Source organism: Aulonocara stuartgranti, assembly GCF_965226115.1.
Source record: "Aulonocara stuartgranti genome assembly, chromosome: 7".
In the NCBI taxonomy this organism is placed as follows: domain Eukaryota; kingdom Metazoa; phylum Chordata; class Actinopteri; order Cichliformes; family Cichlidae; genus Aulonocara; species Aulonocara stuartgranti.
In genome coordinates this window covers 26,657,210-26,670,460 of record NC_138945.1, presented here as the reverse complement: position 1 = coordinate 26,670,460, position 13,251 = coordinate 26,657,210, and the positions used below count along the sequence as shown (strand labels likewise).

The following is a 13,251-nucleotide window of genomic DNA, read 5'->3' as shown; positions in this document are numbered from 1 at the left end:
TTTGATCTTCTCAAAGGGGAGACTGTGACGTGACGGTCGACCGCACGTCACAGTCTCCCGTGACGGTTGACGTCACCATCTCTGCCACATGAGTCCTTAAATAGAGGTGCTTCAACACAGTTTACCTTTAGGACGGTCGCACCTAGAAAATAGTTTTCATTAATCTTGCGCTTGTAGTTAGCAAATATAAATAAATCACGTCTTTCAATCGTACAATACTGCAAGAATTAAGGAAAGCAATAGAGAACTCGTCATCTGTAAACATGTCAAACTCCGTTTGGGGAGCGATTTGCACTGTGGGCACTTATGCTCACAAAATTATGAGAAAAACGTTGGGATTTGATGACCAACGTTCACCCACTGCTGACCAAACTGTATGCGAGGCACCTGAAGTTCGCTGTGGTAACCAAATTTTACACGCGGAACATGAGGTACCATTGCCAGATCAGCATATACCTGAACCCCGCTTCAGCAGCTGCAGAGGACAGCATAATCAGAATAGCGGTTTAAACCAAGTGTGTGAAATTCTTCACCCTGAACATATACAGCAGCAGCCTTCTGTGATTCAAAGACATCAGCTATGGGAAAATTCAAATCGAGATGCAGCAGACCCTGCTGAATCCAGGATCTCAGACCTAAGACCTAGTCAAAGAGTCTCAGAACACCATGATGAAATTCTTGGTAGCAATAATAGTTTTGTCAATTAAGCTTTCTTTCCCCACCTGCAGCATGCACCTATTTTCCACTTTTCTGGATTTGACAGCACTAATTAGAGCATCTGAGTGCTCACCCATCATTTGGTTCAGTCCAAGCCATAGCTAATTGTTTGCTGGTGGTTTGAGTTGGTTGTCAGTCCACGCAGGAGTCTGATTGCTCCGTAAGGTGAGAAACATCATTTCATTTTATTTTAAAATTTCATCAAAATACTAAATTCATTAGTTCACTTTGGCAGCCCCCAGTTTTATCCAAACCACAGAAGCCACAGGTGTGCTTAGTCATTGCATTAAGCCTGTACATAATTCAGGCAGTTTTAGAATATTGGACCTCCTTTTTAATCATAAATTTAAAAACAAATCCTTCAAAATCTGTCTCATCATAATAAATATACATTCAAGTGAACATTAAATTCTCTTACTTTAGGCTTAATTACGCAGAACGTTTGATCAGGAGGACATCAGGTGTTTTAGGAAAGTGATTTGGAGGTATTCATGCCATTTAGGGTCCAGTAGGTGGCAGCATTGACCAAAAATTCTCGTCGCAGTCTCACAATTTTTAATCTCCTTTTCACACATTTTTCACACATATCCTGTTAGTCAGACAGCATCTCTGTATGCATGAAGCTGCACGCATGTATCACCTTCATTTAAAAAAAAAAAGGAGCCAGCTATTTTATTACTGTTGACCTTGTAACATTTATCATTTCAAACATAGCACAAGTCTAAAAGCATACCTGATCGGCAATCATAAGATTAACTAAATGATACGTCACCTACTGTGTGGACTGCAGGTGCGTTGTTCTGTGACGTCACTGAAAATGTTTCCAGCTTTAAAGTCTGAGGCTTTCTCTGTGTGGTGTCTGCACTCCCACGGGTCAGACATGCCAGTTAGGAGAAAACAGGAGAGCATAAGGATGAATGGGGCAAGAAGCTTAATTATTGCTACCAAGAAGCAGAAGACAAAACTGAAGTAAAAGGATTCTGTGAAGTTAAAGGAATCAAATCAAATCCATTCATTTCATTGAGAATTCAAGTTTATTTATGTGGCTTTGAATGCAAACAACAGCTGCCTGTCTCTAATACTGTAACATGTAACATGACAGAAATTCCTCCAATTAGTAGTAATACTTTAACATAACACAAATGTTATGATTTGGCACAAAAATCATGATTTGGCAAAAATACTATGATTTAGCAGAAATACTATGATTGAGCAGAAGTACTAAGATGTAGTAAAAGTACTTTGATTTAACAGAAATACAATTATGGAGGAGTAATACTTTAAAATGGGAGAAATATTGATACACACACACACATACACAGAGCCTAAAGGGAAGAGTATTTGTGCCATGGAGTGTTAACAAGAATGTGAGGTCCATATTAGAAAAGCTGGTAAAATCATAAAAGTTTGCAGAATTGTAATAAATGATGAATATGAATTACTGGTCTGTGACAGTGTATTAATTTGTAGGGAAAAAAACATGTTGACCAAGGTGGAATCGAACCCACGATCTTTGGCTTGCAGACCTGTGTCATTACCAACTGCGCCACTGGGAAAGAGAAGAGCCGCTTTGAAAAACAGGGTGATGAGGAGTCAGAATTAGATCACGGTGAGAGGCGAAAAACGCCGTTTTTTGGAGTTACAAAATGTTGTGTAACTCAAAAACTAGGTGGACTAGAAGCTTAATTTTTGTACTGGCTGAATCAGCTTTGGTGTACTTTGACTGCGATTTTCATTGCTCTTTGTACAACCGTCACTGAGATATGACGAGAGAGGAAACGGAAGACCTCAGATATGATTGGCTGGCTGGGGACCTGGCAGAAATATATAGAAATAGTATGATTAAGCATAAATACTACATTTACCAGAAATACTATATTAAGCACAAATCCTATAAAAAGCAGAAATACTATATTAAGCACAAATCCTATAAAAAGCAGAAAATACTATATTAAGCACAAATCTTATGAAATAGCAGAAATAGTATGATTTAGCACAATAGTAATAAGTTAAACAGAAAAATTGGAAAAGCAAAATGGACAGCTGAAAAAATGCTGAACATGCTGAGGGTCCCTCAAATATACTTGTTAAATGAAAAAAAAAGTTTATTTATGTGGCTTTGAATGCAAACAACAGCTGCCTGTCTCTAATACTGTAAGGTAGTCCCTACAGTATTAGAGACAAGGCCAGCAATCTGATGAAAACTCCCCGTTGGGAAGAAACCTCCAGCAGAACCAGGCTCAGGAAGGAGCAGCCTTCTGCCGTGACTGGCTGGGTTCTCAACTGTTGTTTGCATGACTGAGATGGTAAGAGCCTAATTAACCCCATTATACCCCAATTATTAGTTATTTCCCTATTAAAATCGTCATAGTCCAGTTAGAGCCAAATAAAGTTGGCACTGACATTAGGTTGTCTTCACCTTTTCCATTTCCATAGAGGAAAATTAAAGGTATTGTGCTAAAAATGAAAGTAAATAAATTAATATAGCTCCAATTTTGTTGACCAAGAACAATAAAATGTAAAGGCAAACGCAAATACATCCTACAGCACGTGACATCAGGTGTGCCACATAATTTCTGACCTCTTCGACCATTTTCCAGAACATGGGACGAATAGCCACAATTGCTGACTTGCACATGTTGGACACTGTGGTAATGGATTGTCCTAAAAATCCAGTTCCTTTCCTGATGATAGAAACCCCTCTATGAAGAATCCCATTATGTTCTTCTCTCCCTTCCAAGGGACTAGGTCTTAGGTCTGGGATCGTGGATTCAGCAGGGTCTGATGCATCTCGATTTGAATTTTCCCATAGCTGATGTCTTTGAATCACAGAAGGCTGCTGCTGTATATGTTCAGGGTGAAGAATTTCACACACTTGGTTTAGGCCGCTGTTCTGATTATGCTGTCCTCTGCAGCTGCTGAAGCGGGGTTCAGGTATATGATGATCTGGCAATGGTACCTCATGTTCCGCGTGTAAAATTTGGTTACCACAGCGAACTTCAGGTGCCTCGCATACAGTTTGGTCAGCAGTGGGTGAACGTTGGTCATCAAATCCCAACGTTTTTCTCATAATTTTGTGAGCATAAGTGCCCACAGTGCAAATCGCGCCCCAAGCGGAGTTTGACATGTTTACAGATGACGAGTTCTCTATTGCTTTCCTTGATTCTTGCAGTATTGTACGATTGAAAGACGTGATTTGTTTATATTTGCTAACTACACGCGCAAGATTAATGAAGGCTGTTTTCTACGTGCGACCGTCCTAAAGGTAAACTGTGTTGAAGCACCTCTATTTATAGACTCATGTGGCAGAGATGGTGACGTCAACCGTCACGGGAGACTGTGACGTGCGGTCGACCGTCACGTCACAGTCTCCCCTTTGAGAAGATCAAAGAATAGCTCCGTGTCATTCCGCGCATGCTCAGATCATGCGTATTGAAATGAACGGGATATTTATTTATTCATTTTAAATACCTTGCTATATAACAAAGCGCGCACTCAAAGGACGAGGAGAGTTCAAAATAGGGCTGTTCGATATAACGACACATATGGATGACGATATGAAAAAGTCTATCGCTTCATATTACGGCAATATTTTTTCATGGTTTTTATGGCTGTATCCCAATTCAGGGTCTGCAGCCTTAAAGTACGCAGCTTCAATGGTCCTCAAGGGCCGTGTACTCAAAGACCGCTAAGGCCGGAAGTGCGAGGCTTGTGAAATGGGACGGTCTAGCCTCCGTCGCGTTGCCCAGGTTGCCTAGCAACCATGATAGCTGGAAACGTGTGGTTGACAGAAATTAAGGAGAACATATTTTGTTCGTTTGTTTGTTTCTACATGAGCTTTGTGTGATTTAATAAGCATCTGAGGCTGAGACCACAGGACTGTAAAACATGATTGTTGCATGCTTGCATATTTCTGAAAACATCTTAGTGGTGTGGCAGCCATGGGTTGAGCCAGCCCTGCAAACCCTGTGGATGGACGATGCAGTGGACAGTGGGAGGAAGCATCCTAAAGCTCTCTTTGCAGACCAGCCTGTGTGATTCTCCACTCGCCGACCAGAAAAGACAAACGGCGGGTCTCAGTTGCAGCACCTCATCCATTCTGTATGCATGAATCTGCACGCATGTATCACCTTCATTCAAAAAAAAGGAGCCAGCTATTTTATTACTGTTGACCTTGTAACATTTATCACTTTAAACATAGCACAAGTCAAAAAGCATACCTGATAGGCAATCATAAGATAAAGCTCGTAAGCACTTACCTGTGGAAGTGCTTCAGTATTTATTGCATTTGGCAGTAACTGTGGTTCTAGCTGAAGCATTTACAGTATTTTTGAAGGAGGCGAATTCATCGTCTTATCTGACAAAAATCAACGCCTTTTCCTGTTATTTGTGACCATTTTGTAAACAAATATGCTTCTTAGAGTTGACATTATTAAAAATCCTGAATTGGTGTAAAAGTAAAAAAAAAAAACACTTTCCCCTCTTTTTCTCTGGTAAAACCTTTTGGTGGGTTGCAAATACTTCCTCTGTGTAGACAGTAGTCGTGTTGTTATTCGCTAACTTAACGGGAAAGCTTAAAATGAGTTGAGGCTTAAAGCTAAAGCTGAAGTGAAGAGACACTGAAGGACTGAAGAGGTCACTACATGCTGAAACAAATCCAGTTTGAAGCAGGTGGCTTTTCTAAGCCCGACTCTGGAATTTTGTTTGCTGTTGTGATGAGAGCAGAGCAGCACGTTTGAATGACTGCGTGTTTAATTCACAGAAACGCCAACGCAGCCATGGGTGTCCTGCTGTCCAAATCCATGGATGACAATTTAAAAAAGCAACAAGAATTCATGCTAACGAATGCACGGCTGCAGGTGAGTGAAAGTGCACCCACTCGCACATCACCTCTGACCTCTGCTGTGACATCTTTCACTAGTGAAAGATGGTGAAAGTGAAAAAGCAAAAAAAAAAAAAGCAGATTTTTAATTATTTTTTTAACACATAAAATTGCCCCAAACCTTCCCACCAAAAGGTTTTACCTTCATACTTTGAAATTGTACTAGTTGCAGATGCTGAAATGATGTCGGACTAAGTTTAAATTGTGCACTTGTTTATTTGCATTATTTTTGTATCAGCTCCATGAGTACAGGAGACATCCACAGCAACTGTAGGTCTGCAAACATTTTTAATCTCTATGACTACAACCAAATCCATTTAGACCCACTACTTTCCCACTACTCTCTGGAGGAGGTAATTAACTACACTGCTCATTGTCTGAGTAGTGTGATCACTGTGCGTTACTACATCATGCAGGTAGCTGTTCAGGAGACACTTGTGCAGCAAGCCTGGCTCAGACACAGGTTCCTGAAAGCTCCCCGTCTGCACCTGTGCCTTCAACTGTTTCGGCTTGTCCTGCTTGTGCCGCCTCCTCTCCTTCTTCTTGGTAGACATCAAGTGTTGCCACACAGATATTATGTGGAGGATGCAGCAGGCCCCCACAACTTTGGGAGGAAACAGAGGCCGACCCTCAAGGGCTCACAAGAAGATGGAGTGCCAGCGTGTTTTGAGGATGCACAAAGTAGGATCTTTAATATTTCTGGCCTTTGCTGAGCTCTGGCTCTGCTAGTTTCACTGTTTCTCTGTTGGGGAATCCTCTCACACTCAAACTGTGAAATATGCTCCACTCCAGTCCACTGAATGGCTGTGGAAAATATGAAAGAGGACATAACTTTACACATTAACTTCTAACAATTTAAGCCCAAAGAGTCATCCTGAGAAATGTCATTTAATATGCAGCATTTCATTATCACGTTAAAAAACAAACAAACCCCACATACTGCTTAAGTTGCTGCTCTTTGAGATTAAAAGATCTCATTACATTAACAGAAACACTGACATCCCTGCTCTACAGCTTTGCATTCAGGGGATGTCCTTGTCACAAAGATCAATTCAGACACTGAAATCTTTTCAATTTTCTTTTTTTATTAATTTAAATTTTTTTCCAGATGTCAAACACAAAGTATAGATATCAGCACCTTGGAATCTACTGTGATGGCTTAAAAAAGTTGGAGGTCCAACAGCTTTGTATTGAAGCTCCCTCACACCTACAATTAAAATTTTAGTGTTGAAAATAATACATTTTATCTGTCAATACAAATGTCTGAGAATCTTTACCAATAATGCACCATTACATTTTGATCACTTCAGCTGTTGGTTATCGGCAACTGCAAAAGTTACCAGCCTGGCAGAGGGCATTTCATCAAAACAAAGCTTCTTAGAAAGTAACACGTCTATGACCTGGATAGAAAAGAACCACAGACTGAATACAAAGGATGGATTTTAGCCACTGAAATGAGAAAGAAAGGGCAAGCCTTTGCTGTTCCAGGACAGCAGGAGCTGAATGTAAAGGAGAAAAAGTGGAGGGTTTGGATGCTACGTCCATCTTTTGCATACAGTCTATCATCTAAACAGAGAGGCAAGTGACCTGCAACAGTCATCAGTGTTTCAGGAGCTTTTTAAAGGCGACGTATTACACATAAGAGCCAGATAAAATGAGCTGTTATGAAGAGTGTTTAAGAGAATTTCTGCTCTGCACTGGTCTAATTGCAGCTTTGACCAAAGTCAACAATCATTGTCTTACCACTTTGTTCAATCATCATCATTACATTCATGAACCAGGCTTATAGCAGCTGGTATTCTTGTTCATCTAAATACAACAAAACCCCCCAGAGAGATAACATAAACTGATTAATATTACTATCAATTTCCCTTCAAGTCCATCATACATAATCAAAGCAAACCCTGGAAAATAACAACCTAAAGAAAACACTGATGATATAACTGCAATTGTGCAATATTTAGAGACAAGTTATCTGCTGTGGTCACACAATGCTCTTATAACACTGTAATAAAACTTAACTCATGGATCAACATGTGGCATACACCAATCAGGCATAACATTATGACCACTAGCAAAGTGAGTAACACTGATTCAGACTATTCAACACGGAGGCCACACCTGGCATCTTGGTGCCAGATATCATGTGATGGGTCAGGGCCGCTTTGGCAGCAAAAGGGCGACCAACACAGTGTTAGTTAGGTAGTCATAATGTAATGCCCGATTGGTGTATCTGAAAGACTGAAATGAGACAGAATAAGGAGCCTTTCGTTCAATAAAGGTCAACCTGACAGAGAGAAATAGCAGAGCCTTAAAATTTTCCATGATAGAGGACGTTTGTTCTATAAATTATTACATTATTTCTCCAAGAAGGAGCTGAGGCCGCTTTTACCTTAATGCTACATAAAGTATAGTTGTGTATCGTTTAGGGAGTGGGTATGTTTTGGACAGCTAAACCTGAGGTTTCTTTGTGAGCCACTTCCCCGTCTTTGTGGTTTGTTGAAAACGAAATGTACAGTGGCTGCAGCTCCTCTCTGGAACCACGCTGTTAGACAATAACTAATTACATTATTTCTCCAAGAAGGCGCTGAGGCTGCTTTTAGCACGGCGGGCCTTCTCTATGCTCTCAAAGGTTGGAGTCCCTTGAGGTAACTGTAGACGGTCATTTTCAGTCTCCATGATATTCTCAGCTTCCCCTAAAGACATCATGAAAAACACATTTAATGGGTATAATTAGTGACTGCAATCTTTTTTAAAAATGTCATTAATGAATAACTAAACACAATATTTGTTAAACATTTAGATGCATTATTTGGTAAACAGTAAGGTCCATTTGGACAGAGACTTTTTCTTTTTTAGCATTTTGGTTCTGTTCATTACCACAATTAATTTTAAATATAACAACTTTAAATATAATTAACTCAGATCCAGTTGAACTGCCGACTGTCAGCCTTAATTCAGTGGGTTGAACAAAAAGATTGCACAAAAATGTGAGAACTAAAATGCAATCCCATCATTTCAGGACATCAAAAGTAACTGGACAAATAAAATAAAATGTATTCATTTGAATCGTGCTAATGCAAGCGCCACACCTCAAATCAACTCCAGGGCTTCTATCTGCTTAATTGATAATGACATAACAAAGGAAGTGCCCACACCTGCCCATGAAATAGCCTTTCAGTCAAATGTCCAATTACTTTTTGTCCCTTTAAAAAGCGGGGGGCACACGTTAAGGGGCCGGAACTCCAAAACCTTCATCCGATTTGAATGTGGATTTTCTCATATGAAAGCTGGGCGTCTACACATTATATAGATGCCCATCATAGCGGAAAGTGGAAATTGTTTTGGTAAACAGACACTATTCATGTATTCAAATATATATATGGACCTAACTGTATATTAGAGCCTGTGTTTTCTGGATATAGTGAGTCTGTGTTCTGCTGTTCAAAGTAAAATAATCCTCTAAAACCAAAGCAAAGAATCACTATATAATGCTTGATAAGGATTTATTTACCCATCTGTGCACCCTCTTTTTAAATGTTAAACAGGTTTCCTTAAGATGATGATGCCTGTAAGTGTGTAGCTTTACCTCTCATACGATTAATAAGCGTTCCATAGGCGCTGTCCATCTGGTAGGCAAATATGAAACTGAGAGGTATGATGGGAGCCAGCATGCCTGGGTTCTTTCTTTTAATAGCTCTAAAGAAAAATGATGATAAACAGAAGACAATATTTAACTGCAAAGATAAAAGCACAACACAGAGATGAGTCTGTGTGTGTTTGTGTCAGATCTTTGTGAGGTGTTAGAATCTCACCCTGCAGTTAGTCCCACTGTGGCCACCGCAAAGAAACTGCCAAAGTATTTCAGAAACTCTCTGGACCAGGCGATCTGCATCGCCATCTGCCGCTCTCTCATCTGGTTCTGCATCAGAATCTGGCGCTCCATCTGGGCACATGCACGCGCGCACACAGACACACAAAAATAAATTAAGAAGAAATGATGAAATAAAATTTTCCCTGCTTGGTAAGATTTCATTTTCAGTTATAATCAATTTCAGTCAATTACTGTTGATCAGAGCTGTAATAATCCTCTGATTCATCAGTTAATTGTTTTATGAGAGTACAGACAGTTTAAAGAGATCTCCATAAGCACCAAAGGCTTAGTACTTTTTAAAAAAAAGCCCCTAAAAACTTGTAGGAAGTGTACATTACGTGAACAGAGATGTGATTAGTTGGGAGCACAGACTGAACTTCTATGTATGCTTGAGAAGTTTCTTTGGAATTTTTTTTAAGTCATGAAACTAAACCCTGGAATCCACTGCTGTAAACATGCCAACTACAAACACTACGCTCTAGGGAAGGAGGAAGTGACAAACTTTTCATCTCCACAATCTGGGTGTTTCGTACTCCTGACATCGACTCTTGGCTGTACACTCTTTAGGTTCAATGGAAATTACAGGAATGACTTCTGTAATTGACAGTGTTTGTTCTTTTAAAGCCAGCATCCGCTGAAACAAACTAGTGAGTAGTCTGAGCGCACTTAAGGGTGTCCCCCTTTAACGGCCCATGTTGTGAATGAGTGAAGAATGCAATTATGAAAAGAAAGCATTTCCCGCTCCTCCACACCATGTGTATGAGCTGCAGGAACGGGAAATGGGGTGACACGTTCGCTGAAAGGTCAGCTTTCATGACGGCTTCATCTGGGTCACAAAAAAGGAAGTAAATGGAAGATAGAGGATGTTAAATTTGAATAAACTATCCTGAAACTCACTCCAGCATCTAAGTACATAGATGCTGCAGGGTCTCCATCTTATAAAAATGAAGCAGTTCAATATGCCCATATACACAAATACGTAACATAAGTAAAGATCACTGCACATCTTTGCTCAGCCACCAGTTTCACATTATTAGTTAGTTTGTCTCCAAAGCACTCAACCTGAAATGGCCCTCTGATGTACTCATTCCTAATCATGTCCTTCATGGTCACTCCAAACAAAAAAATCTTAACATCTTCAACTCTGTCACCTCCAGTTTTCCAAACCACACATCATAGCATCTTAAAAACCTTTCCTTTCAGTCTGTAACTATCCATCACAAATTACCGCTGACACTCGTCTCCACCCACTGTTACTTTGGATGGTTGGATGCTATTTAAACTCATCCACTTTCACTGCCTCTGCTCCTTCAATATTCTGCCCATCTCCCTCTCATTTTTGTGCTGATGCCAAATGACTCATGAGTGTTTATAATAATGAACACTTATAACAACAATAATAATGATAATGTGTCATCTACATTAAAGACTTCAGGGTCTTTGTATAACATTCTTTACCATTTTCTGTTTCTACAGGCTGTTTGTATGGGATAGCTACGAACCCATAAGTGATAAATTAGCCCTATTAGTGTAGATGTGCAATTCAAAACTAGACAAACATATCTGCTGGTGGGAATATCAAAAGGAAAAGATTTGGTTTTGGCAAGCTCAGACAAGCAGCAGACTGTGACTCTGGGACAGGACTGGAAAAAGCAGAAATGAACCAACGCAGTCTGAGGGTGACATTTGTGAAGGGTGCAAGTATGAACACAAAGCGGGACACTAACTTGAAAACAGATGCACACAAATCATCATGATCTACACATTGGAAGAAGGAAAAGAAACAGATGTAACATGTGAGAAAGAAAAGCAGAGCAAATACATGCGGAAAATATGTGCAGCAGGTATTCCTGATGAATACAAAATATTTCATGTTAGGGTTTTTTTGTGGATTAAGGTTTTTTTTTTTTTTTGCATGTTTGCAAACTTTGACTTTTGGGCACTCTGTATGCTCTCATGCTTTTAAAAATGATTTGTCCAAAATTGGATATGGAGTAATGTTCCTAAATGCACTAGTAAATCCACAAAGAAAGGACTCAAGGACCTGAGGCGCCTAACCAATGCTAAGATTTCAATTCTATTGAAATATTGCCAGGGGATTGAAAATAGGCATTTAAAAAAGCATCTTACAGTTACAGTAATTTGGAAAGATTTCAGAAAGCTTTGACCCTCTTTGACTCCATCTTTCCAAAGAAAGTTCCTCCTGCTTAAGACAGCAATATGAACATCTGAGCCCAGTGGTGTATTTCCACAGAAGAATTTCTTTTTGTGACTAAAAATTGAGGAAGAGTGAGGTTAAAGCTGAGTGTATGCTCACCCCAGTCCAGAAGCCATAGCATGATCTTCACCAGGGTAACAAACTTTTTTTCTACCTGTGCAAGTTTCCTCTTTAAGTAGAATCACAGTGGTACCTGCTGTGAAATCACTTTGGGCTGGTTTTTGACTTTGGTGTGTAGTAATACTTAAACACTAAAAGAAAGATGGTATGCGTGTCGTCATTAGGACAGGGGTTTGTGTCAGTGTGTGGGACAAAGGAAGTAACGCACAGTGATCACACTACTCAGACAATGAGCAGTGTAGTTAATTACCTCCTCCAGAGAGTAGTGGGAAAGTAGTGGGTCTAAATGGATTTGGTTGTAGTCATAGAGATTAAAAATGTTTGCAGACCTACAGTTGCTGTGGATGTCTCCTGTACTCATGGAGCTGATACAAAAATAATGCAAATAAACAAGTGCACAATTTAAACTTAGTCCGACATCATTTCAGCATCTGCAACTAGTACAATTTCAAAGTATGAAGGTAAAACCTTTTGGTGGGAAGGTTTGGGGCAATTTTATGTGTTAAAAAATAATTAAAAATCTGCTTTTTTTTTTTTTTTGCTTTTTCACTTTCACCATCTTTCACTAGTGAAAGATGTCACAGCAGAGGTCAGAGGTGATGTGCGAGTGGGTGCACTTTCACTCACCTGCAGCCGTGCATTCGTTAGCATGAATTCTTGTTGCTTTTTTAAATTGTCATCCATGGATTTGGACAGCAGGACACCCATGGCTGCGTTGGCGTTTCTGTGAATTAAACACGCAGTCATTCAAACGTGCTGCTCTGCTCTCATCACAACAGCAAACAAAATTCCAGAGTCGGGCTTAGAAAAGCCACCTGCTTCAAACTGGATTTGTTTCAGCATGTAGTGACCTCTTCAGTCCTTCAGTGTCTCTTCACTTCAGCTTTAGCTTTAAGCCTCAACTCATTTTAAGCTTTCCCGTTAAGTTAGCGAATAACAACACGACTACTGTCTTTAACCTAAATGAAACTGTTGTCCGTATAAACTTTTATATTTCATGACAAGTTGGAGAACTTAAAATAAAAACTTTACATACCCCAAACACTTTGAAGACTGTAAGCTAAATGCTGGGGAAAGGACTCCGGAGTGGATCGTCAAAATAAAAGCCACGCGCACTGCCTTTTTAGCGGAAGGAAATGACGTCTTACTTCCGGCTAAACTAACTGTTTTTTTTTGTTTTATTCATTCATTTATTTGCATTCGAAATATAAAGAGTAAGTTGAATGAAATGAAAATAATAAATAATAAAACATAAATAATAGAAAACAACAACAACAAAGACTGTAATACAATTAAAACACACAGGAAATAGTTTTTAGCTTTTCATTTCAGTTTTAATTTTAGTCACATTTGTAAAACACTTATTTTAAAACAAACACAAAAGCAAGTTGACAAGATCAACCAAAACAAAACAAATCTATGATGATTTTGTCAAAGTAT

At 39.5% G+C, this 13,251-nt stretch overlaps 1 protein-coding gene across 2 annotated transcripts; it reads right to left on the bottom strand.

Moving 5' to 3' along the window:
- Positions 1–5,795: 5,795 nt before the first annotated feature.
- On the bottom strand, positions 5,796–12,949 carry LOC309710796 (plasminogen receptor (KT)-like). 2 transcript variants are annotated; one of them, XM_082540564.1, is made up of 6 exons: positions 12,848–12,949; positions 12,439–12,535; positions 9,415–9,545; positions 9,189–9,298; positions 8,167–8,295; positions 5,796–6,403 (listed from the first exon to the last, which is right to left on the bottom strand). In XM_082540564.1, exons 2-5 carry the CDS (start codon positions 12,517–12,519, stop codon positions 8,168–8,170), a joined length of 450 nt encoding a protein of 149 aa, XP_082396690.1. In that variant the 5' UTR covers positions 12,520–12,535; positions 12,848–12,949; the 3' UTR covers positions 5,796–6,403; position 8,167. The 2 variants fall into 2 exon arrangements, with proteins under 2 accessions (XP_082396690.1, XP_082396691.1); XM_082540565.1 differs by lacking the exons at positions 5,796–6,403; positions 12,848–12,949 and adding an exon at positions 12,627–12,835 and having other exon boundaries at positions 7,794–8,295.
- Between the last annotated feature and the right edge of the window lie 302 nt (positions 12,950–13,251).

What these genes read in the sequence shown, in the direction of transcription:
- LOC309710796 (XM_082540564.1), bottom strand. Translation starts at nt 12,519, where the DNA reads ATGGGTGTCCTGCTGTCCAAATCCATGGATGACAATTTAAAAAAGCAA. An exon ending in ACAGTGGGACTAACTGCAGG is followed by an intron (nt 9,299 to 9,414) that starts GTGAGATTCTAA and finishes ATTTTTCTTTAG; the next exon opens with AGCTATTAAAAGAAAGAACC. An exon ending in GCTTATTAATCGTATGAGAG is followed by an intron (nt 8,296 to 9,188) that starts GTAAAGCTACAC and finishes TGATGTCTTTAG; the next exon opens with GGGAAGCTGAGAATATCATG.